At 42.8% G+C, this 26,478-nt stretch overlaps 1 protein-coding gene across 6 annotated transcripts in view; it reads left to right on the top strand.

Annotated features, from left to right (window-relative positions):
* The window catches only part of morc3a (MORC family CW-type zinc finger 3a), a 49,389-nt gene that overhangs the window by 11,616 nt on the left and 11,295 nt on the right, over nt 1–26,478 (top strand). For 2 of the 6 annotated variants that reach the window (XM_056579331.1, XM_056579332.1), the window contains exons 1-3: nt 22,132–22,379; nt 25,179–25,251; nt 25,506–25,638. In XM_056579331.1, the coding sequence (XP_056435306.1) occupies nt 22,338–22,379; nt 25,179–25,251; nt 25,506–25,638 (248 nt within the window). In that variant the 5' untranslated portion in view covers nt 22,132–22,337. Of the gene's footprint in view, nt 1–3,015; nt 3,103–3,389; nt 3,433–3,807; nt 3,854–9,305; nt 9,482–9,755; nt 9,806–9,899; nt 11,500–22,131; nt 22,380–25,178; nt 25,252–25,505; nt 25,639–25,659; nt 25,862–26,478 lie in introns of those variants that run through there. The other 4 variants (XM_056579336.1, XM_056579333.1, XM_056579335.1 and 1 more) reach the window with 4 other exon arrangements.

The raw sequence follows: 26,478 nt of genomic DNA, 5'->3' as shown, positions 1-26,478 counted from the left end.
GCCGAGCTAGGTGGAGCAGACACCACACTGACCAACGCCGTTTGTGTACTGGCCCAGACTGCTGCGAACAGCCGCCAAGGGCTGGATAAATGTAGCTTTACTGCAAACCCAGCACAACTCATGCAATGGGGGGGTTTTCACGGGCGGAACAGAAATGAACGACCGCACCTTGCAGTCATTCCCCTTGGAATTGTCTTAATAAACAAATTAATATCTCACACACAAACCCAGCACAATTCACGCAAACGTCGGTGGGGTTACTATTTAACAAACAAACCCCGCTTAATCAGGGCCGGCGCTCGGCATAGGCGAGCTAGGCGACCGCCTAGGGCGATAAATGCGTTGGGGGCGCCCTCTGGTGGCGCCCTTAATTAAAATATACGATGCGAACGGAGAAGCGAGGGGGCACGGGAGCAATTGCCAGGGCGGCCCGAAACCGTCAGCGGGGCGGCCCGAAACCGTCAGCGTAGCACCCCCCCCCCCGCTCGGAAGACCTGTCCAGGGCGCAAGTTGATTTCGAGTCGCCTAGGGCGCCGAAACGGCCAGCGCCGGCTCTGCGCTTAATTCACGCGGACGTGTGTTGGGGTTTCACGGCACAACCCGACTGCTGCTGCAGAGGGGAGTAAGCCTATCACTTCAGTATTGTTTTTAGTGTTCAACTTCATAGCCTACGATAATCAAAATATATAAAGCATTCAAAACAGGGTAGAATCGTTTCGTCTTACCGTGCTTTGCGCTATGAAAACAGCACTTTTCCTGGGATTTGGGGTGTTGTTGTGGGAAGATGGTGCTCCCACACGCATACAAACTTTGAAATAAGTCCGTACATGATTTTTTGAGTGAGATACGCATTTCTTGAAGCAGCCCGCCTTCAGCTACCAAATGAGCGAGTCAGTTTTGGCGCCCCATCCTACGTAGGAAGGGGGCACATTTGAATATTACCTCCCACTTCCCCACTCCCCTCCAATCAGAGCATTGCTAAGATTTTGTGGACCAGCGGACGAGCAGCTCCGCGGGGGGAACTCGGCGCTAGCCCTGCAGCTAAGCTACGGGAGTCCCTTTCTCTGGCGCCGAGCTCACCCCGCCGGAGCTGCCGCCGAAGGGAAGTCGGGAGGAGGAGACATGGAGTAGAAAGGGATTGCACTCCCGGAGCTGAGCTGCCGGACTGCCGCCAAGCTACCCCAGTCGGAGCTGCTCGTCCGTCGGAGCTGCTAGTCCACTGGAGCTTCCACCTAGCTTCGGCGCCAGTTCAGCTCCCGGAGTACTCATCCGGAGCTGCCGGACTGCGGCTGGACGGCTTTGACGGTGGCCGGCAGCTCCGGAGCGGGGAGCTCGGAGGCAGTCCGGCAGCTAAGCTCCCGGAGTGCAATCCTTTTCTTCACCATGTCGCGGTTCATGGACTTCAGAAAGTCAAAGCCAAAGTTCCTTCCCCCCAATTCTTCTCAACCATGGCCCAGATATCCCCCACTACGAGTCTTTACTTGTGGAAGTACCAGAGTCGTCAGACACAGTCTTTATTATTCATAATATCATCCGAGGCGCTCATAGCTTTTGGCAGTGATATTAGATCGATTATATAAATACCCATATATAATTTTTATTATTATGTTATATAATATAGATATAGATCTCCAGGAGTCAGCAAACGGCAACAATCTCTTCTCCTCCATGCTGTGGTTCAGTCTGACAACTCATTGGTCAATGGGCAGCAGCTCATTTGAATCAATGCTACAGACATCAGAAACAGCGCATTCTGAAGGGACTGAAACAGAGGGGTACAGCGGTAGACAATATTTTTTTTCCTAAAAGCTTTCCAGCAAACAGCTTAAAAAACATGTTTTCTGGAACTCAAATACTATGTTTACTTTTTGGGAAAACACCATAATATGTCACCTTTAAACAGTCCTCAGGGGCTTAAAGCGCCTGCACGATTAACGTGACAGATTTCCCAAGTTTCAAACTTACCGGGTCTCACGAAAAACCGAAGCGAGAAGGTAAAAGAGGAAGAGCCATGTCCTTGCATCCGCTTTATGCGGCAGGACTTGGCTCCAATCAGTCCCAAGTGACAATTTTGATATAAGGGTCTCGCGACAAGTAGCTGCATGGCATCATTTGTAGTAAGATCGTGGTGAGATCGACGGTCAGAGAGAGGTCTAAATAGATCTGAAAAAAGGGCCGGGGCAAGACCTTGACGTGGTCCCTTGATAACCAAAACAACACAAGGTTTTTTTCACACCATTTCGAGAAGCGCCCCACTTCGCCACGTAGAGCGAGGAAGAGGAAGGCGCGTGGGCACTCTGGAAAATATTGATAACCACTGCTGGCGGCCTCTGCCCTAATAGATAGACCTCCCAGAAATTACCCAACAGTCATCCCGACTGATGCACTGTCCCATCCCGTGGGACAGTGGCTCTCTGGGGCCACCAGAATGAGGGACAGATCCTCCTATCTAATCTGCTCCAAAGAAGAAAATGGATCAGATGAAGTGGTGGTAAGGCAGACAAGGTGTTGCACGCCGTTTCCTCTACCCCAAACAGGGGAAGATCCTCATGGCTGAGGAAGAACCACAAGCTGCAGTGGGGGTTCTCTCTGAACGCAAAAATTTCCATCTGAGCAGTTCTAAGCGGGGAATGCCGCGAGAGATGAGGTCCGGCTGGGTGAAAGCTTCCGGGCAGGAGGTGCAGAGGCTGTGAAGGGGCCGTACCTCTGGGCTCCGTCACGCCGAGGCTGCATTTCTTTATCATAGATGGTAGAAGCAGTAGTCTTGGTGGATGGTTCAAACAACTGCTGGGAGAAAAGAGGACGAAATATACTGTGCGCCACGTTATACAGTGCCGGGAATTTGGGCGGGGCCCACGTTGATTGGTGCATTGCTGAAATTTTCAGTGCATGCGAGTGCGCTCACGGGACAAACCCATAAGGCGAGGCCTAGACGGCTTAGATTACGTGAAATATAACCACTCCACGGCCCCTCTTATCAAGACACAAGTCTGACAATATTTTTTTGTTTTACAGGAACACTATCAAAGCTCTGGCAGCAAAATTACAAGATTACAGTGGAAATAAAAGGAAAAACTCCAGTGCTAACGTTGAGGATACAGAGTGAGTCCACAATCACAGGTGTTTGAGTGCTTTAGGTATCGTCATCATACAGTCCAAGTTACCAGTATGATCTTTAATGGCTACAGCTAAATGTATCATGTTAACTGTTTGAACATTATTCAATCACTGCAGCATACTTGGGGTTTTGTCAAGTGAAACTTGAACACTTGATAAACATGACTATTCCTGGTCAAAATCCAAAGTTATCAGCACTGCCTCCATTCAGAATAGTACACGACACCTGCATGTGGTCTTAAGGCATTTCTGACAATTGTTTATGTTGACAGTGACAGTGACGAGATGGCTTATAATGATCATCGATTACAAGAGGTAAAGAAAAAATACATATTATTATATTGTATGTCCTATAAATTGTACATCAGATATAATTAAAATGCTTTATTCTATTTTTTGTCATTATCAGAATAATAACGATTGAGAATGTTTATTACATGCTAATGTAATAAGAGCTCTACATGATGAATAAATTAAGGTAGCCAATAATCATCTTTTAAATTCTGTGTCTTTTTAATACTGTATTCATAGTCAGGCAGGTGGAGTGAAGTCGTTGCAAGGTCTGCCTGACATTTACACAAAAACGAATTATACTTCATGCATTGATTTACATATTGAATTATATTACGTGTGGCTGTGCTGCTATGATAATTCAGAGTACTGAAACTGTGTTTTGACCATGACAACAAGACCTCCACCCCGAACACACCACAGACCTCCGGAGAGGGCACCTCTGGTAAAATATGTTTTGTATTTTCTGGGCGGTACGTACTTTATCTTTACCTCCTGTTTTCTTCACATTCTGTTCTTCGTTTTGTTTATGAGTAACAGCTGGTACAATATCTTACTACTATAATAGCAGGCCTGTCGCACCAGTTACTCAAGTTACTCATGTGCGCATGTGCACACAAACACACACACACACACACACACACACACACACACACACACACACACACACACACACACACACACACACACACACACACACACACACACACACACACACACAGCAGTTGTTGTCCATCCAGTCCGATGATGACGTCCATCTTTGTCTTTTACCGGTGAGTTCTCTGATGGCTAAATAGCCCAATCCTGGATCCACAGGCTCTGTTGCAGGTAGGGCATGTATACATGTTATTGGTGTTGCTGGCAGTCATGGGTGTGGGTGTGTTTCTCCTGAGCCTTCTTTGATGTCTTCTGGCAGTCCTTTCTTCCTCCAGTGTATTGGTCCCATCTAGACACAGCTGCTGCCAGGTGTTGCGGTCAGCAGCCATATTCTCCAGGTCTCCAGGTTTTATTTTCATCTGGCCTTTAAAGTGTTTCTTCAGACCTCCAGCAGAGAGCTAACCTTGGTGTAGCTGGCCATATAACACTCTGCCGGGCAGACGGTTGTAGGGCATCCTTGTGACATGCCCCAGCCAACGCAGTTGGTGACGAATGATTGTGGCCTCAATTCTTTTGCAGCCTGTCCTCCCAAAGATCTCAGTGTGGGCACTCGGTCACGGCAAGTGATTCCTAGGATGCGCTGCAGACAGCGGGTGTTAAACTGTTCCAGGGACTTGATGTGGCAGCTGTAAGTAACCCAGGCTTCACAGCTGTAGAGGAGGGAGGTGATGCAGATTGCTTGATAGACACAGATTTTTGTGTTTAAATTAAGGTTCTTGTTCTGAAAAACCCGGCGCCTGAGTCTCCCATAGGCAGCTGATGCTTGATTTAATCTGTTTTGGACCTCACTGTCAATTCTGTTGTCTTCAGATATAATGGTCCCCAGGTATCTGAAAGATGGAACAACTGACAGTTTTTCCCCTGCTACAGTGAAGACGAGGGGTGTGGGTGGGATGTTGGTACTCCTTTGGCAGATTACCTCTGTTTTGGCTGCATTGATGGTCAACCCCATCCAGCTGTATGCCCTAACTGCTGCATCTAGAACAGAATGGAGGCCTTGTGGAGAGTGAGATACAAGTGCACATGTGTTGTTGTTAAAGAGGTTACCATCCAGCCTATACACTACTGTCACCCCACTGTTTCCTTCAATCCCCTTTTGGAGAAGCTGGGTGACGCATAAGAGGAAGATGTTAAAAAGCATTGGTGCCAATACACATCCTTGTCTTACCCCTGTGCGCACTGGGAAAGGGCTAGACTCTTGACCTCTTATCGACACCCTAGCAGTCATTCCATCATGAAATTGACGGAGGATGTTGACGAACTTGATGGGGCAACCAATCCGCATTAGGACATCCCACAAGAGATCTCTCTTCACAGTGTCGAAGGCTTTGGAGAGGTCGACCAAAACCATAAACAGGTCTTTATGTTGCTCCCTGCACTTTTCTTGGAGTTGCCGAGTTGTGAAGACCATGTCGACTGTGCTCCTGTTCTTTCTAAACCCGCACTGTGACTCGGGTAGCATTGACTCTGTGATGTTATTAATGAGCCTTCGAAGCATCACCTTGGCCAGGACCTTGCCTGCCACAGCAAGAAGTGATATTCCCCTATGGTTACCACAGATGGCCTTATCACATTTGTTCTTAAATATGGTGACAATGCTGGCCTGTCTCCATTGTTGTGGGATGTTTTCATCAGCCCAAACCTTGGTTTTGTAATTGTGTAATGTTCTTGTGCAGAAAAAATGAGTCGTTAGACTCACTGTCGGATGGTAGGGTTGGAGCATACACGCTGAGTAGTGTGGCATAGCGGTTCTTCTCCAGGGGGATACGGAGGGTCATCAGTCTCTCAATGATGCTCACAGGTTTTTCAGTGAGTTTTGGCAGTAGTGTGTTCTTAATGGCCAGTCCCACACCGTGCAGATGTTGTCCACCTTGGGGATAGCCTTTCCAGTAGAAAGTGTAGCACATGCCCTCTTCTGTTAGAGACCCCTCATCAAGGAGCCTGCTTTCACTCAGGGCAGCGATGTCGATATTATAGCGGCTCAGCTCGGCCGCAACCAGGCCTGTCCTTCTATGAGGTCGTTCAGACTTGCCAAAGGAGTCCAGGAGGGTTATATTCTTATATTCCATGATGCCAGTTTGAGGTTTATTTGTTTCTTCTGTTTCGACTGCAGAAGTGGAATGACCCGACAGGTGCGGTAGCCTGTCCAGTTGTAGGTTGAGGGAGCAATTTTCAGGCCACCTTTTCTAGGCCCTTCCTCGCTTGAGGTGAGCAGTGCGGTCCGTAAATAGGGGCTGCTCAGTCGCACAGGGGTCTGCCAAGAACAGCTGCCACTCAACCCCAGCTGTTGGCGACCCATACCCTGTGCCGCTGACGTGCAGGGTTCTGACTAAGAGCTCCCAGTCTATTCAAACCTGCTCCCGTCGTCAGACACCCCAACGCCGCCAGACTTCAACCAGATATAGATCCAGGTAAAAATCACCGTTGGTCAAAGGTGGAAACCTGCGCAAAAGAGCTTTTTAAAGTGCTGCATGAGGTGCGCTATCTCCAATGGCACTATCTTCACCAAGATGGGGTGGGTCTGGTGGCATGGGTAAGCCCAGGACGACCAGCTCCCCATCCTAGCTGCAGGAGGCTGCCGGGACCTAGCTCATATTTAGGCCCGCCAATTGCACATCGCCAGCGCATGATCTTCTGTTGGGGTGTGCTCCCTTAGCCTTTGTCTCAAGAGACTATCCCACAAGGCAGTGGGGCTGTTTGCCCATAGCTGGGGCAGTGGTTGACAGGCGTCAGGGCGTATCCACTGCATGGTGGGCCTGCACACCACATCTCTGGGGCCCACTGCTGCTCCGAGATCCCCTGCAGTTCAGCCTGGGACTGCAAGGTACCAAGTTACCGTGTGTGGCCACGAGGAGGCACTGCAGAAGTCTCGGTGGTGGAGAGGCTGTGTACTGGCGGAGGAGGCTTACGCACTCCTCTTTTCACCCCTGAGGAGGCTAGCCAGCGGCGGTAGCTAAAAGCAGAAAGTTGAAAGCAGAAAGCAGTATGCAGCATGCGCTAACTACAAGCACCTCTACACTACTGCACTGGGCGCTTCACACACACCCTGTGTGAAGCTCCATTGGCAGATGGAGCCACACATAAACAAACGCACGCACACACACACGCACGCGCACACATCGTATGTCAAGACAAGGGCAACGACACACTTGCTGAGCTAAGACGTTATATTTTTAAACATAACGGCTCCGCCATCGACCTTGTGCAGGTTAGAAGACACACGCACGCACACACACAGCAGTGGCACTCGCTCAGGTAAGACGTTAGGTTTTTAAACATAACTGCTCCGCAATCGACACACACGCCCAGGTAAGAACACACACGCACACTCCGCAGCGACAAACTCACCAAGGCAAGACGTTATGTTTTTAAACACAACGGCTCCGCCGTTGACAAACTCTCCCAGGTAAGACGTTCCATCTATAGACTATAAATTGCGATAAAAGAACACCGAACGAAAACATGTCAATAACACAGTATGGTGAATTATGTATATAGAGACCACCACAAGACTACACTTTGTTGCTCAAACTTAATATTACCCTCCTCCTTGAGCCTCCCCAAATGTCTCGTGATATTGATATCCCCCCTCCCCCCTGCGGACTGTTTTAGTTGTTTTCTTTTTTTTATGTTTTGTGTGTATGTTATGTGTGACTGTAGGCTACTGCTGCCTGTCTTGGCCAGGACCCTGGAAGAGATGTTTAATCTCAATGATGATTATTATTTTCAACTAACCAGTAGTAGCTGCCTTTCATTGTAAAATGTCAATGCACTTTTCAGCCTTGAATAACAGTAAAAGCAAATTAATAATTGATTTGCATTAGGGCTTTGACTCCGAACTTCGTGATTCGAATATAATTTGAATATCAAAAAATAAATCAAAATTCGAACGAATATTAGGCAGCCCCTAATATTCGAACCTGTCATGGGCAGGCCAAGAGGGAGAGACGTCGGAGAACCCGACGCAGTCTAATCATAATATTGTAATGACCACGGAAGAGGCAGTGAATGAAGTATTGATTAGACAGCGATTTATTAGAAACCTAATAAACCGTTGGAACACGCAAGACCGGTAACCATAGCAACGCCGGTAAACAAACCTTGCAAAGCCCAATCCAGGGCTGAATCCGAATACTAATACTTATAGTATGCATTTTGTAGCACGCCACAAATATAGCGCGTCCGAATGCTCAGTACGCATTGTGTAGTACGGAAAACGTTTCAGAATGCGTACTACCCATTGGTACTACCACCCATAGATATGCTACCACCGCAGTATTCAACGGTAGGTCACTATGCTATCCCACAATGCAACCGGAGTCTGGTAACGAACGAAGAAGAGATGGCTGACCCGACACTACCAACAGCGGCTTAGAAAGACGTCGTAGAAAGCGGCGAAAAAAAGAGACATTAAAAAGAGTAAAAAAGTAAAATAATTAAGTAAAAAGAGACATTTTTTATTTAATAGCAACGATGACAAGACGGAAAACAGGTAACTTATCAAGGTAATTTTGCCGGCATCTGAGGGGAGATACGTCATCTCCAAACATCCGGTGGAGTTTCGGCGGTGTTCGGAAGCGTTCAGAGGCGTTCTACGCATAGCTGTAGACCGTACTACACTGTCAAGTATAGTACCGTCAAGTAGTAGACACTGAACAGAAATAGTATGTACTAAGTATTCGGATTCAGCCCAGGTCTTACTGAAGGCATTTAATGGTCAAAATATTATTAATAAATATTCGAATATATTCTAGTATTAATATTAATAAACAAACGAACTTCGAATATGATTTTTGGGCAAAAGTCAAAGCCCTAATTTGCATGCATAGTATACTACACTTTCCATTGAACAATTACTAATTGTATAATGTAATCAAATGCTCACACACTAGCTGCAACATATCCTGACATTTGTGCCCTGAAAATCTCTTCAATAATACTACCCCTGAGGTACTATTTTCTCCGTAGGTTATGTGAATTACCTTATATGTGAATGTAGAGTAGAAAGTCTGTATTTCTCACAACACTTCAGTGGACGTGTTGATGACGCTTCTGCATGTCATTGAGTGCCCCCCTAATTGATAATCAGCCTGTTGCCTCCCGCTGAATGGTTAAAAAATACGCAACGCACACGCGAAAACTCTAGTTTCATATAATATTTCTCTAGCATGCATTATGTCCACTAGCAGCAGTCATCCGGTAATAACAAGTGTATTCTTTCTGTCAAAACGCCCCTCAAGGTACGAAGAGACCAAGGCGGAATTGTGACAGAGGAGAGTCAGAAACGGACAGGGTGCTGAGAAGCTCTGCTGCCGAGAACGTTGAGATAAGCAGGGAGGAGTTGCTGGTGGCAAAAGGAAGACTAACGCAAGAAAAACAGGACCTGGCGAAGCAAATAGATGAACTGAGCGCACAGGTATGCCTTTTGAGTTTAGTAGGTTGCTGGTGTTTAACCTTTTCTTAAGCTTTTCAGTGCCCAGCTTAGTCTTCAGTTCCTCAGTGTATCTGACAATAAAATACTTGAGGGTAGGAGAATAATGCTAAAATGATATGTGTCTTGAGTAGCAATGTTGGCTGTCAACGGTGAAAACCTTTGAGGCAGCAATTGAGATGGAGTTTTATATCAATAAAATCAACACATCTTGTTAGCTAGTTATTAGAACATCAAACACCATTTGATTCCCCATTAGGTGGAGAAGTGGAAGAAGGAAACTTGTACGTGTAAACAGTACAGAGCAAGGTCAGTCTTTCTCTCCTTCTCATATAAGATAATCAAATAAATGCATCTAATTAAAATGGCAAACAATATGTACTATTATATCTCTGTCTCACAGTCTGAAACGAGAGGTCAACAACGGAATAGATGCCTTGCGGAACAAAGTGCAAACTCTTGGAAAAGATATTCGAACACATCCTCCTGGTCCTACTTCCCAGCAGCACCATTAACCCACATTGGTTACTTTTATAGAGAAAGTGTATATATAGTACATTTTATATAGCAAAGTGACTATCATTGGAATGTTTATTAAGCGGTTTGGGGTCTACCCACCTATCTCCCCTCACTGCTTTCCAGGTAGGTCAATAGATATAAAACAAGGTCACAACATTCGATGACCTTTACTGGGCGTTCATACCAAGAGCTATAAAGCGATCCGAGCGATTAATGCCCATTCACTTTCTATTTGACTTGAGCGATAGCTGTAAAGCTGTAAAGCGGTAAATGAGAGTTGAGTTTAGTTGTTAATGACCCGACAATCAATCTGAATCTATTGAGGAGCAAGAAAGAATGTTCAAATGGTTCACACGATGAGCGATAGAAATATGTTTGACCACTTAAGCTATTTTGCATCTTTTACAGCTTTTGGTCTGAGCGCACAGCTAGATTCCCACGGGTGCCTTCGGGTTTTGGCAAAGACATTCTTTAGCTTTGATACACGAGTAGTTGGCTAGGCTCCTGGATGACCTCGGCCTGGAGCAGCTAGGCTCGATTCCAGCTTTATTACCTTTTTTAATGTTTGATGTTTATATTGTAAACTTCTTTTTAATAACTCTTTCGTGTTTGATAATTTAGTGTTTTTATTGATAATAGTGGTTTAATTTCTACTGCTTGTTGTAACTACATGTGCTTTTTTATATTGTTCTGTAATTCAGGGCATTGCTGTAAGGGAGACTTGGTCAAAGACCGAATGAAAAAATAGACATATTTAGAATGATCACTTTATTAAACCAACATTTTATTGGTCTGACGGGATATAAGGTATTAACTTTGTTTTCGTTCATAAAGGACAAGGGTCATTAATTGTTTTGTTTTCTGTGTTGATTCTTCATTACAAAAATCAACATTTTAAGAATGTTCTTTACTTTAATATTGTAAGTGTAAGTTTGTGTGATGGATCTTTATTTAGTCCTGAAGCTTTGCCATTGGTCCTTTAATTATCAGACAAGGCAGACCTCCCGAGGCTGAATGATGCATTAGAGAGCGGGCTTTGGCTTTCATGGGTGTTCAACATCTTTGTTTATGTTTTCATTGCAATTTTATGCAATCATGTCACAAAGAATGAGAACACTAATATTAGTTGATGGTAAGGGTAGGCCATATATTTTACAATCATTTTGTAATATTTGTTTTAATTCTCTTTACATACCGACAGCAATCAATAAATCAAATGCTCTGATCAAAATAATGAAGAAATCTGGTATCCGTTGCTTTCTCCATTCTGTGATAAACCCGTCAAATCACCATGACCCGTGGCTTTACCGACTAAATAAACTATGCATCTATCAAGGAATATCATCACTTGACACTTGTGTACTCGATGCTGGCACCGTAGCTTCTGCTGCGTTATTTGGAGAGGTGAGAAGAGGGAATTCAGTGGGTTGCAATCTAAGTTCAAAATGTTCTTCTCCTGGAGGCCATGGATTTTGTATATAATCTATAGCTATTGTAATCGATATAGCTATTGTAATCGATATAGCTATTGTAAATTATATGCATTCATGCAAAAGCATAGCCTAAATGTTTAGACAAATACACATTTAAAAGTGGTAATGTTTGATATTTTAATCTGTTCGTAGCTTAAAATAACCTGGACATATCTGAATTGAATCGATAGTGATTTCAATACCGTAATCATATCAATGAAATCCTATATCATGTATATTCTTCAAATGAACAATGTGCACCTACTGTAAAACACTGGCTTTACTTTCACTTTGGTGCCATATCTACTGTTGTTCAGTAGATATGGAGTTGAGATGGAGGTTTAACATTTCTCTGAGTCTCCCCACTACCCCCCAGTGAAGGCCTCTAGTTTGGCTCGAGCTGTAATGCCGGTGCACTAAGATGCCGCGACACTCCACTCCTGACCTTTATTGTTACTTCGGGGGACGATAAACAAAACATACTGATTCACATTTATGAGATGCTTTGTTAAAATGTAAAATAGGGACAATAGCTTTCCTATCATCGCTGTTATGTCCAAGATAAGCATACATTTATTACAATGTAAACGTATTCAACATTTTAATTTCAATCAGTCTAAACCATTCCAGGATTGAATATCTCTCAGACCATGTGACCCTCAGAGGTCAAACCAGCTTTAATCTTTTTTTATGGTGTAGCCCCTTTCATTTACAACTATCATCATTCAATATTTCCCTTTGAAAATGTCTTGGAGCTGTTAAAATAATAATAATAATAATAATAATAATAATAATAATAATAATAGAAAAAATGGCTCGGAGCAATATAAGGAAAAATACATTTTTGAAAGGGAACTATGGAACGATGAGAAGTTGTAAATTGTAAATTTTATAGGACACATCATACACAAAGACATTCCTCCTAGGAGAAATGACGTCATTTTTTCCATTCATGTCTATGGGGTTTCGCATTACTGATATCTACAATTCAATTGCAGATCTCCAACATGTGAATGACTGATATCTGCAACTGAGATCTACAACGTCATTTTGCCTGGTCAAAACTTAATTTAAGATATTTGAAAAGGGACATGTAGATATTTTGAATTGAGGGAAATTCAACTGGAATTATGACTAGTCAGAATCAAATTGTAGATATCTCAACCTGCGTTGTGCGGCGTTGGGCGCGGCGGTTTGAAAGCAGCCTCCGGCAGCGAGGCAGTTATCAGGGAGGTTGCCGCGCGGCAGTGTGAAAGCAGCTAAACTGGTTTTTAGTCCTGCCTGGAATCATTATCGTTCATGACTGGCTTCAGAAACGTTTATCCCCGACCAACACTTTATCAATGACATTTTGCTGGAGAACTTCCATGAACAGAGAAGCAATTTTAGTAAAACCAGTCAGAGTTAAAGGAATGGGAGAAAGGTTCACTTTTTAATCTGTTAAAGTGATCGTGTGCTTCTATTGGTTGCTGACATTTACCCAACATCATTTTAAAAGACTACAAAAGCATTGCAACTGCTGCCTCTCCCACTGGTTGCCTGCAGTCACTCAGTAACAACCACCAACCAAAGCCCACGCTGGCCCTGTATGGACACATCTGTATTTAATGCTGATCGATATGTTACCAATGAAATCCTATAACATGCATATTCTTCAAATGAACAATTCTGAAGCACAGCAAATAAAGGAAAACTAGCCATATGTAACAAAAGGACATTTAGCATCAGAGACAATCAAAAATCACTTAATATATCTTAGATGAGTTTATATGGTATAATTTAGTCTTATGAGAGGGTAATGAGGTGCAGTATGTAGAAGAGGCTAGAAAAGGGCGAAGAAAAGGGACCATAAAGTATTGTTATTGATTACCAATCATATCTAATAGTCTACTGTGCACCTGCTGTGCAACACTGATTTACTTTCACTCTGTTGTCAACATTATTTCAATAGATAAGGAGTTAAGATGGAAGTTTAACATTTCTCCCCATCTACCCCCCAGTGAAGGCCTCTAGTTTGGCTCGAGCTGTAATGAATGGTTCACTAAGATGCCGCCACACTCCACTCATGACGTTTATTTTTGCATCGGAGGACGATAAACAAAACAGACTGATTTACATTTCTGAGATGATTTCTTTAAATGTAAAATAGGGACAATAGCTTTCCTGTCATCGCTGAAAGGTCCATCATCCATTTTATCTTTCCATCAGCATCCCAACTACAATTTACAGCAACAATTATGTCCAAGATATGCTTACATTTATTTCAATTAAAACGTATTCAACGTTCTAATTTAAATCGGTCTAAACCAGTGGTTTTCAAACTGTGGGGCGCGCCCCACAGACACAGAGTTCTTCACACACACAGTTCTTCACACACACAGAGTTCTTCAGGAAACAAAACAAAACAAAAAAACCTGAAAGACGATGATTCAAATCATCAGTCGTACTTCAACTGTAGAAGTAACATAACTAAATCAATTTTCAACCGTTTATCTTCGTGCAAACCATTTAACAAATCTACACACTTGTATCTTCAATAATATCTAAACAGAATTTCGATATCATTTAAAATGTCTTCAGAATCACAGTTTTAGTTTCATACCGCTTCGTTTTCAGATGTTTTCATTGAAGACGTCAGCCCATTCTGATACACCTACTTCTAGACATCGTAACTCATTCCTTTTTCAACCGTTTACCATCATTCAAACCATTAAACAAATCTACACACTTGTATCTTCAATACTATCTAAACGGAATTTTGATAGCATTTATACTTTTTTCAGAATCACAGTTTTAGTTTCAAACCGGCGTCGTTTTCAGTTGCTTATAATAATTTAGGTCACCATAGCAACGCCGGTAAACAAACCCCGCCGAATAGTCGAATCTCTGGACTGAAAAGGCAGATAGATTCATACTTTATTGTCATTGTGCAAACTTGTACAATGAAATTGGGGGTGGTGCTCACTACCCATAGTGCAAAATAAAACAATGCAAAAATACAAACACAAACAACAGCAATAGGCACAATAAATATAAATATGCAGTCATAACATATAAGTGTTAGATCTGATTCGACTCAGAAAATTCAGAGTCGGGGACCCTGAATGAATCTGTAAACTGGCAGTTTACACAGATTAAGATGTTCAAATGTATTTAAAAAAGGTTAAGCTAAAACATGCTTAGATAAAGTTGTTAAATTGTGTTGTTTAAAAACGCAAAAAGATGTTGTAAGGTTTCAGAAATATGTTTAAAAGATATGTTAAAAAATTTGTTTCAAATGTTTCAAAAATATTTTCCAAATGTTTTAAAATTATGATCGGAGATGTTTGAAATGTGTAAAATAATTAAAATAGCTTTCAAAACACAGGTATTAGAAAAAAAAATTGGGGGGGGGGGCTCAGCTGAATTTTTTTCTCTGGGGGGGGGGCTCACTCTCTCACACTTTGAAAACCCCTGGTCTAAACAATTCCAAGATTGAATATCTCTCAGACCGTGTGACTCTCAGAGGTCAAACCAGCTTAATAATTTTTTATGGTGTAGCTCCTTTCATTTATAACTTTTCATCATTCAATATTGGGGGGGGGGGGGGGGGGGGTTGTCTGGTGGCACTGCAGGTTTCAGTTCAGTGAGGGTTTCAGTTCGAAATAATATATAGAAAAAATATTTATTATTATTTATTTTTTTATACATTGGTCAGACCGGGACCCTATTGTTGTTAAGGGGGCCACCTTAACCATACAGTGCTGGGGGAAACACTGGATCTTGTCTGTGCAAACAAGGCACAAGAGGTCCCAACGCCCTTAAGTGAGAGTGTTGTCTGCTTTTCTGTCTGAATATTTGCCTATAGCAATTTGTTTCTTTTCATTTTTGAATGATAAACGTAAACAACAGACCTCATACAACCTTTTTGACAGATGTTGTTTAGTCCTTTCCAATCCAAGGTCAGTTGTATCACGTTTGTTTTGGTTCCGCCCCTCAGGTTGTTTCCAGTCGAGACCCATTTCCATTTCTGAGTTACTTGTTTTCCATGCAACTTAGTGTGCATAGCTTTCCTATCATCGCTGAGTGGTCCATCATCTATTACACACAACAACATCTGAATTACAATTTACAACAACAATTAGGTCAAAGATATGCTAGCATTTATTCCAATGTATTCAACATTCAAATTTAAATCGGTCTAAACCATTCAAAAACTCTCAAGGTCGCCTTAAAGTTAAGGCCAGACATGGCAGGTGAATAGGGTAACATTTTTAAATACAAGGGATCACCATGAAACTTTACCAGTTGATTACATACATCATTATAAGAAAAAAATGTATTACAAGTTTTTGAATTTTGCATATTTAATTATGCTAATTAGGTCGAATCTCATTAAATATGCACGTTTTTGCGTATATTTCCGGTGCATGAATCGTAAAAATTGAGATAAAGCCAGGACCAAAATTCTTTTTTTATTTTGTTTATATATCAAATGACAAAAAATCCTCACATGGATTTTAGGATATCTGCTTTTATGACCTGGGAAATCTAAATATACTATCCATGGCCTTAAAAACCCTATTTTCGCCATGATTTCCAGGTAAAATGACCCATAAATCTGGCCAGGAACAATTTATAAATAAATCCATGTGTAGATGTCTTCATAACAATGCTATGTGTGAAACTGGGAAGTGTGGTGTACCTAGGTTCTACATAGGCTGAGAAATGTGCACCTAAAAATGGAAAAACACTCTTTTTGAGAAAACGGCCTTTAAAGATTCTTATGGCAAAAGCCAACCAAGCTTGAGAGCATACCACGTGATACATTCGAACCAATCGTCCGGTCGGAAATCGAGTCCAGCCAATCAGATATCAGTTTTATGTTGTGCAGCAGATCGAGTCCTTTCCAATGATACCACGGAACACATATGACAGAGACCGGCTGTAATTTGAAACGGTGCGTAATAAAGCAAACGTTTGGTGAATCTTCTGTAAAATTCAGCGGCGCAAGTTGACAAACTATAATAAAACAAACACCTAAATGTTTCGTTTTGACTTTTTTTTTTCTTTTGTGCGAAACATTACATGTTAATGGTGCAAAATAGCCCAAAATATTAAAATTGACCAGTGACTGAAAAATCGATGATTTTGCCTGCCGTGTCTCGCCTTAAGACAAGCAAACAATTTAAAACAGACAGATATAGGGCAAAACAAAACACATTATAAAAATAAACAATGCAACATATTCAATAAATTGGCGGGTAGGTGGAGTTAAGTGGGATAGGCCAGTCGGAACAGGTGAGTTTTGATGGAGGTTTTAAAGGTGGGGAGAGACTGTCTATACTATGGGTGGATAGTGGGAGAGAGTTCCAGAGGCGAGGGGCAGAGCGGCTGAAAGCTCTGAGCCCCATCGGGGACCAGCGGGCAGGGGGAGCGGAGAGCAGGGAGGAGGAAGAGAATCTTAAAGTTTATGCGGTGTTGGACAGGGAGCCAGTGTAGCTGTTTGAGGGTAGGAGTGATGTGTTCGGGGGTTGGGTTCTGGTGATAATACGGGCAGCAGAGTAAGAGACCAGTTGCAGTTTACGGATAGACTTGTGGGGAAGACCAGAAAGGAGGAAGCTGCAATAGTCACTGCGGGAAGTGACGAGGGCCTGTCCGAGAGTTGCAGTGCTGTTGGGTGTGAGTGATGGACGAAGGCCGTGGATAGTGCCTAGGTGACATGTCCTGATGTCCAACATGTAAAAACTGAAAAAGGGCCGGGGGAAGACCATGATGCAGTCCCTTGATAACCAAAACAACACAGTGGCAAGATCCCTAACATTGTGTATGCACATGAGAAAACAGGCCTAACATGTCTAGCCCCACCCCAGAATCTTTTGACCAGTGGGTGGATGAAAAACGGGTTACCGTTACAGCCTGCGTGGCCAGCCGAAAAGGCTACCACATAGACTATGATAATGAAGAAAGCCAAACCTTTCTCCAGTAAGCGCTGCAGGAGACGCTTCCCACTTCACAGAGAGATGGGACAACTGTCATGATCTGCCCTCTCGGTCATCTCATTCTCCCCTCTCAGTGATCTCATTCACCTTAGCTCCCAGTGTTTTTCCACCGGCCTCCTTCTCCTCACCTGCCTGCCTGCCACTCTACTCATCAGCCCAACTTTCCTCACCTGTTGCACTCAGCTGCCTCTGATCACTAATCAACCCGGTATATAGACTCCCCTCTCAGTTCTCTCAGTGCCAGATTGCCCTATGTCTTCAGTAATAGTTTCTCCAGCGTTTTCCGGACTGATTCCCCGTTATCAACCCTGCCTGTCCCCGACCTGCCTGCTCTGTCCCGGTGATCGACTGCCTTCCACCCCCGACAACGGATCCTGCCTGCGCCCTGCCTGTCTTCTGCCTACTCCTATCTGTGAACAAAAGACATAACTGACTGTCTGCCTGCCTACATGTGCTGCATTTGGGTCCTCTCCCGATCCATTACAACAACGTGTTTTTTTTCACACCACTTTGAGAAAGCGCACCACTTCACCGCGTAGAGGGAGGAACAAGAAGGCGCGGGGGCACTCTGGAAAGTATTGATAACCACTGCTGGCGGCCTCTGCCCTGATAGATCAACCTCTCAGAAGTAAACCAACAGCCATCCCGACTGGTGCACTGTCCCATCCCGTGCGCCCATAACCACAGAGCTGAACGGCTCCCCGGGGCCACCAGAATGCCTATCCAATCTGATCTGCTCGAAAAAAGAAGTGTTTGTAGATGGTTCAAGACACTTTTCCCGGTCAAAATCCCAAGTTATCAGCACTGCCTCCATTCAGAATAGTACACTACAGGACACCTGTATGTAGTCTTATAGGAACATACAGAAAACTGGTCATTGAAAAAAACAGGACTGATGACAATGATCAATTACAAGAGGTAAAGGAAAATATCTATCATTATATTGTCTGTAGTACTATAAATTGAAATACATCAAATATGAATAAAAATGCTTTATTCTATTTTTTTATCATTATCAGAATAATAAAGGTTTAGGTTGTTTATTACATGCTAATGTCATAAAAGCTCTGCATGATGAATAAGTTAAAGGTCCCATTGCATGAAAATGTCACTTTATGAGGTTTTCCAACAGTAATATGAGTTCCCCTAGCCTGCCTATGGTCCCCCAGTAGCTAGAAATGGCGTTAGGTGTAAAACGAGCACTAGCTATCCTGCTCTTGTCATGGTTTTGAATAATGTTTTTTGCGCTTTGGACTTTGGCGGCATCTAGTGGCCGTGCATGTGTTATTTAAGTATTTTCTGTTTCCTTGCTTTGCCAATTAGTCCTGTCACCTGTGTCTTGTTGCTCCGGTCACATTACCAATCAAGCCATGTATTTAAGCCCTGCTTTTGCCTATGTTCAGTGCTTAGTCTGATGTGCCACGTTCGTACTCTGACCGAAGCTAAAGTCCTTTATAGGAAATTATTATTGATCCCCTATGTTTTGACCGCTTGCCTGCTCTCTGGTTACCCACTTGGATTTGCCGCTTTGGTATGACGTTTTGGAACTTTTGTCTCTTGATGAGGATCTACCTGTTTTTGAGTTGACCTTTTGCCTTCTCTGGACTTTTTGCCCTTTTTGGATTTTGCCCTCGTTTTGGAATTTGTGATTTTCTGTGTTTTTGCCCAAAGACTTTGTTGTAATAAACAACCTTTCAGTTAACCCTCTCTGCACTTGAGTCTATTCCCCTTCCCTTTTTGTTAACTGGGTTCAGAGTAGAACTGTGGATTCGTAGATCCGGGCTCGATCCCCAATTCTGACAGCTCTGCTTTTGAAAAAACAAAGCTCAGATGCCTCGATTTATTATTTTTCCCCGTTCATCGTCATACAGGGACATGTTACCTCCCATCTCTGCTTTGCCCAATGAGCTACGACTGTGCGAGCGCCACGTGTGTGTGTGTGTGTGTGTGTGTGTGTGTGTGTGTGTGTGTGTGTGTGTGTGTGTGTGTGTGAATACACGCACTGTGAGTGTTGTACACTTCTTTGTTATTTGGATAACCGTTCTACTGTTGGTGTTATGGCACATAACACGTTGGGTTCCCTGACGGCTCGGTAATTCCACAACGAGACTCGTAGTGGGGGTTATCTCAGCCATGGTGGAGAAGGAATTGGGGGGGAAAGGAACTTTGACACTAGCGCATGGTACCGTGGCCGCAAGCTGCTCAGGGCCACACCCCCACCTTCCACCTTGACCCGCCCCTAAAAATTGACACGTTTGTGGAAAGCCCATTGTGGGAGTGGCTCTTAGTGGCTGTAATTCTGCACCAAGGCTGAATTTCTTGAAAATCTTCAAATACTGTATTAAGGGCCCACTTACACCCATATACAAGCATCCATAAAGTAGCATGCCATGAGACCTGTTAGGTAGCCAATGATCATCTTCTAAATACTGTATTTTTAATACTGTATTCGTTAGTCGGGCAGGTGGAAGAAAAGTCGGTTCTAGGTCTGCCTGACATTTACACAAAAACGAAATATGAAGGCCAATACAAGCCTAACGCAAGATAACCTGGACCAGGTGGCGCAAATAGATGAACTGAACTTAAAGGTATGCCTTTTGAGTTTAGTAGGTTGCTGGTGATTCGCCTTCTCAGTTGATCAGTGTTCCTGACGATAAAATACTTGAGGGTAGAAAATAATGCTGCAATGAAATGTGTCTTGAGTAGAAATGTTGACTGTCAACTGTGAAGACCATTGAGGCAGCAACCAAGATGGAGTTTCAACACGTCTTGTTAGTTGTTGGAACATAAAACACCACGGGATTCCCCAATAGGTGGAGCAGTTGGAGGGGGAAAAAGCCAGCATTTCTGAGGAGTGTCAACAGAACCAGGCAAGGTCAGTCTCTCTCAGCTTCTCGTCTACACATAAGATAATAAAATAAAATAGAGTTTACGGACGCACGAAAACTCTAGTTGTAATTAAACCCATAGCAATAATGTGGAAACACATTACATTACCAGTCGATAATGTAACACATTTCTGAGCGCATAATATAATACGATTTTGCCTCAGAGGATCAGGGTAAGGTCAGGGGGGCGTTTGCTCAAAAAAGGTTGGAAACCACTGATCTAAAAGGTGAAGCGAATCTTTAGAAAGTTCGCAAAAAAGAAAGTCGAATCAGGTGCGTTTCCATCAAGTGGTTGGAGCGGAAAACTACACACATTCCAGGGCTTGTCGTATCCATTTGATAATATGCTCTCTCATAGGTCCTGATTAACTAGTAAGTATTAAACATTCCAACTTCAATCGGTCTAGAGTATCTGTGGTATAAAGGCTGGGACAAATTTCGAATTATAAACATGTACACTTTATGTTGAAAGTATAAACCGTCGCGATTCCCATTGAAATGAATGCCGCGGTAATTATTCTTCAAAACGAGACCTGATAAATTGTGAAAAATGAATGTAACCAGACAACGCGGTTATATGCTATAGACCCTAAAGTATCTGTGGTATAAAGGCGAGAGACGAATTAGAATTATGTACAATCCATAACGTTAGCTCTCTGGCTCATAGCTCAGCGGACTAGAATACCTCCCGTTGCCAAGTCGTAGCTACGGTCCTTCCTATTTATGTGAAAACTTTATATTTGGATTGTAAAACGCATGAAAATATAAATGAATGATCTGCATTTCTTTCCCTTGGCAAGTGACCATGGTATAAGCGGGATAATGCCCTTCGATCGTAATTAAAGGGGACTACTTTTTGAGGGAGATTAACTCAAACAGAGTATACATTTAATAAGCATGCAATACGAATAAGAAAAAGCATACTTATTTATCCCATATTATTCTTATTTATGTCTTATTAAAAGGGTTTGTGCCACCAACCGCACAACAGGACATGATCGCGGCTCTTGTCGCTCTCGTCTCTTTCTGCCAACAACATGCGCGTAGAGCGGGAGTGACGTAGAGTGACGTAGACTGATCACTACGTCACTAGTGATCAGTCTACAAGATCACATCGTACAAGAGATTAAAGTTGGTTTGCCCCCTCTTGGTTACATGGTCCAACATTATTTTATGTGTATTATCTTATGCTGAATGTGTACAACATGGTCACTGTACAATCACAATACTGGAGTCAGGGAACTGCAAGCGCGTAATTTGATATTTTCACCGAACACAAACTCTGCAATCAATAGTAAACTAAATTTCAGTAAAGGTTTCGAATGAACAGCATGTAGACTGGCCACATAGAACTATACTTATTGAAATCCCCTGCTGAAAGCTTCCACCACACCTTGGACACAAGTGGGAGTCTTTTCTGGATACATCTGTCTACCAGCCTACCCAGTGGACTGTTAAATATACATTTGGTTTAAAAAGTGTAACTCTAGAAAACGCAATGAGTGCTGAAGGGCAAAGTGAGGATGAAAATGTTTCCGTAAAGCCACATAGTTTAACACGGATAGAAATGTTGAATGGCTCAAATCAAGTGAAGGGATTTTAACAGTCTAAATTAAGTAGGCTAAACAATGTTAACATGCACAGAATTTAAAAGATAAATTAATGGTTGGAAACAAATAAAGTGAAGGGTAAAACAAAAATGTGATCGAGTTTGAATACATTTGTGTGTGTGTGTGTATGTGTGTGTGTGTGTGTGTGTGTGTGTGTGTGTGTGTGACTGCACTCTTGAGTGTTGCGATTTAACTGACCGTTTAAATTGTGTAATTTGATACAGATATTAAGCTTATGCTTATGATTTTCTATTGCGTATGGAGTCTCATGGTCTACCGTTTGACACTGGTTTCTTGTAGGGTTATGTTTTTCATTGGGCGGGTTTTAACTTGTTCCGCAATCAAGAGTTAAGTTTCGGTTTCCCAGGACCATGGCCGCGGCACAGATGGTACGCGGGGTCCCGTTGAGTACGGTAAGATTAACATATAATCTGTATCGATTGGTAGAATTCTGCCAATACTAATCTTAAAGACATCACAGGCGTGAAATCTATCAATGATCACCGCAGAATTAAAAGAAAGCGGGACGTTACGAACGTAGCAGGCAACATTGCAATTCTCCAGAGCAACCGATGTATTGTGTGGTCGATAAACAACACGTTTTAATTAGTTTCAGTTCAGCATCAGAGTGCAAAATTCAGCTCTCTAATGCCACCATTTCCAATAACGTTTGATTATATTGGTAGACGGAGTGTCAACAGGGCCTGTCGTTAAGTCACGCCCCACGTCTTTACCATTTCGAACTCGGACAAACAAACTAGACTGATTTAATTTCTTCCAGGATCAATCGAAAGGGACTACATTACGCTATGGAGGGGTATATTCAAAACTTTACAATACATACAGAAGGTAACAAGCTTAAATTCAGTTGGTATTCTGGCCTGCCGCACAGTCTGATCCACATTACTTTTTCTTGTCCCGTTGTTGCTTGGAAAAAGGGATGAAATATACCAAGCGGCGGATTTAGAAAATTGGGGGCCCAAGGCAAAGATATGTATGGGGCCAACCTCATCCGGTCTTTAGAAGAGAACGGAGAAAAACGATGTACCGACTGAATGGTGGATGGGCAGGTAATGCATATACGCGGAAGTAAAGGTTGGAGATGAGAAAAAAAAAACACTCCCCCTTTTAACCCTGCATACACTTCTTTACTCCAAAATGCAGATGGAAAGCAGAGAACACACAAAGTGTAGCACTTCACAAACTAATAGTCACGATAGAACCCAAAAGAGAATAAGGTTTCTGATAACACCTGTCTTTGCCAAAATGCCAGGAAAACCAGCATGGTTTATTATTATTTTAAAGATCAAATCAATATTAATATAACCAGCAAGACCAGTAGTTAATGAATAATTAACTTTGTATATGTGGGTGAGGTTGCAATTGGCATTGCACTTGAGATTGACATTTCAATCATTCTACAAACAAACCCATGTACAAGATCCAGGATATTGTAAGTGAATTGACATTACAGTTGAGAGTAGGGATGGACATGATTAATCGACTATCGACTAATTGATCATTAAGAATTTCGTTGATAACGTAAATCTTTCATCGATAAAAACACCAAAGACGTTGATGTTGCATAGCAACCGGACACGCTGGGGTTGATAAGTTACCGGACTACTTGCGGAGTGCTAAGAAAGACGTGAATCACTTTCCTTGACAGCGGTCCAGTTCGGTGTGCATAAAAGTACAGACGGACCAATTGCGAACCACTGCAACTGCTGATGCCTTCTCTCTAAGTTAAAAAGTAGTGGCACCCACCCCAAACCAATCGGAATAAGTGTATACATCTCGATTATAGCGGACTACACCACCTCTTCTATTCTGCATGGAATTCTATTCCGATCAGAGAATTGTATTCCGATTAGCCGCGTTTACACAGACACTTCTCATCCGATTAGATTTATAATCGGAATATATCTATTCCTATCATGCAATCCGAACGTACTGTATATAAGGCATTAACAAAATTGGCAAGCGTACGTCCGTATGTCTCTCGCACATTCTCGTGTGTTCCGATTGAGGCGTTTGTATGATGTGTGTGTGTGATTGCAGTGACTTGGGTGGATTTGCAGCTGAAGCGGTCGCAGTCCGTCGAATTCTGCGACCCCATTCTGCGATCTTCACAGAGTTCACAAGGAGCAGGTCGCAATCCACGATGGGTCACAATCCATGATAGCGGACCGTCGAATTCTGCGACCCCGTTGTAAATGCGAGTGGGGTCGAGCACGATTGTTAATACAAGTTGTGTAATATATTCTGCGTGTGTGTGTGTACGTGGGTGTATGTGTAGTGTTTCATTTAGTGTATAGCATTGTCATCGACATGGTCCTTCATTCCTGACTGCAATCACCGCGTAATAACGTTGTTAGTTTTGAATACATGTGAATTCAGTCTCGTATTCCGGTAACGTATTCATTCAACGTTATGTATTCCTAGCTTTTATACTATCAAAATTACTAAAAAAGCACTAATAGTGCTATACCATATATTATTATATATTCTTCTATATCAACTTATTTTTCAACATATACAACTAATTTCAGCTACAGTTCTTACAACAACTCTAACTTTCCATTAATTGAAGGGAAATCATTGTTGCTGTGGTAAGCGATCGAGTTCAGTTGTAGCAGTCATCGACGACTTCACTTTCACGGGTGAGGGTAAACGTTTCCATGGTAGCAGCGAGCTCCACCAATCAAAGACGTTACGTGTTGCACTTTAGGATTGTGGTTAGTGTATTAGTAGTAGTAGTAGTAGTAGTAGTAGTAGTAGGCGGTGGTTTCAAAAGACATCGCGAATAAAACGTGTTTTTCCAAAATAATTAATTACGTCTTTGACTTCTGGCTTCTACAGGAGCACATATCATCGTTTCACAATATAACAGGGTGTGGTAAATACTTTGGATGGTTACGACATTATGGCTTTATCAAAACCTCTATGGAGAAAATTAATGGGATTACTTCTGGAACCACACTGTTGCGCTCTATTGCTGTTGAAAATATATCTCAAGCAGAAAACATGTTCAAGGCTGAGTGAATGTATTAAAGTTGTATTCACGTAAGGTAATTTCCTTCTAATGAAACAGGAACATAATGTTAACTTGCTAACTACCGGTAAGATGAGTCGACACATGCAAATTGAATTCAAAATTGATGCAAACGATGCAATTTTTTTGTAATCACTTATTGGCTTTCCTATTTCAGCTTAGTCCAAAGTTTCTCCACACCAACTCTACCAGCCACACCTGGCCCTTCAGTGCTATTGCTGAACTCATAGGTGAGTCCTCCTATGACTATTGGGTTATGTGGAAGCATACATTAATTGGGAGTTTGGTTTGTAGAAGTGTGCTTTAAGTCTCCTGGGAAACGGAAATTCACTTGACATCTAACAGATGCCAAAAAGAATTAACAGAGACCTTCACAAATGCAGAATAAAAAATGTATGAACCTAATAACAATATAGCAGCCATTTTATGTTGGGATAGACCTAATTTGATGTGTTTGTGATATTTTCCTTAATTCCTTCTGAAGACAACGCATACGACCCTGATGTCAATGCCAAACAGATATGGATCGATAAGACCCAGATCAAAGACATGGAGTGTCTCACCTTCATGGATAACGGAAACGGACTCAGCTCTGACATGATGCATATGATGCTCAGGTGATCATTTCACCAATTTTTTACAATATTGATGATTGTGGGAGTGGGGAGGCTGGGTGAGGCTGCACACCTGTTTCAAATTGCAATCAGCGTGCACAGCTTAAACCGGCCAGCTCCACACACACTCGGGAGACCTTCTGCATGGCAGCGGAGATCCCTAACATAACTTTAACAATAAACCGGCTGGAGCCTAATGCTGCGTTCCAGGGACACTTTTCAGCCCGTAAGTTACGACTTAAAGTCACGACTCACGACGTGGTAGCGTTCCAGGCAAGTCAAGACAACAAAACCTTCGGCATGTCTGTTGGCTATACTACGAACCACGATTAGCGGGTTAGCGAGGTATGTTGCGTTCAAAGCCAGGGTATGCTTTGACAGGAAAGAGGCTCTGTTTTAGCGTCACTGTATCACCACGGTGACTCATGCTGCCAACCTAACCTGGCCTTGAGCAGTTGGGTAAAAGCACCGCCTACTGACCAATCAATTAACTTGAAAACAAAGTTATCTGATCCGCCATTGTTGTTTGTGTGTGTGACGTCAAAAGCTGTAACTGGGAGTACATCGATCTGGTACAAGTTCACGGATAGTGAGGTACGGGTTCGACTGCCGTTCCAGGTCGCTTTCATGGGTAGAAGGTTGTGAAAACACGAGTTACGGGTTGCCTGGAACGCACCATAATGTCCAGTGTTCAAAGGCTACACGCCACCTAGATGGCTGCCATACTCGATCTAGGTGACTTCTCTGGGCTCCAGATAGTGTATGTGTGGAAATGACTGGTTATCCTGTGCACACTGATTGCTCAATATAACAGCCGGTTTGCAGCCTTTCCCCCTGATTAGG

This window comes from Gadus chalcogrammus, chromosome 20 (genome assembly GCF_026213295.1).
Source record: "Gadus chalcogrammus isolate NIFS_2021 chromosome 20, NIFS_Gcha_1.0, whole genome shotgun sequence".
Lineage (NCBI taxonomy): Eukaryota > Metazoa > Chordata > Actinopteri > Gadiformes > Gadidae > Gadus > Gadus chalcogrammus.
Note: the sequence above shows the minus strand (reverse complement) of the source record. Positions and strands in the feature narration are given on the sequence as shown.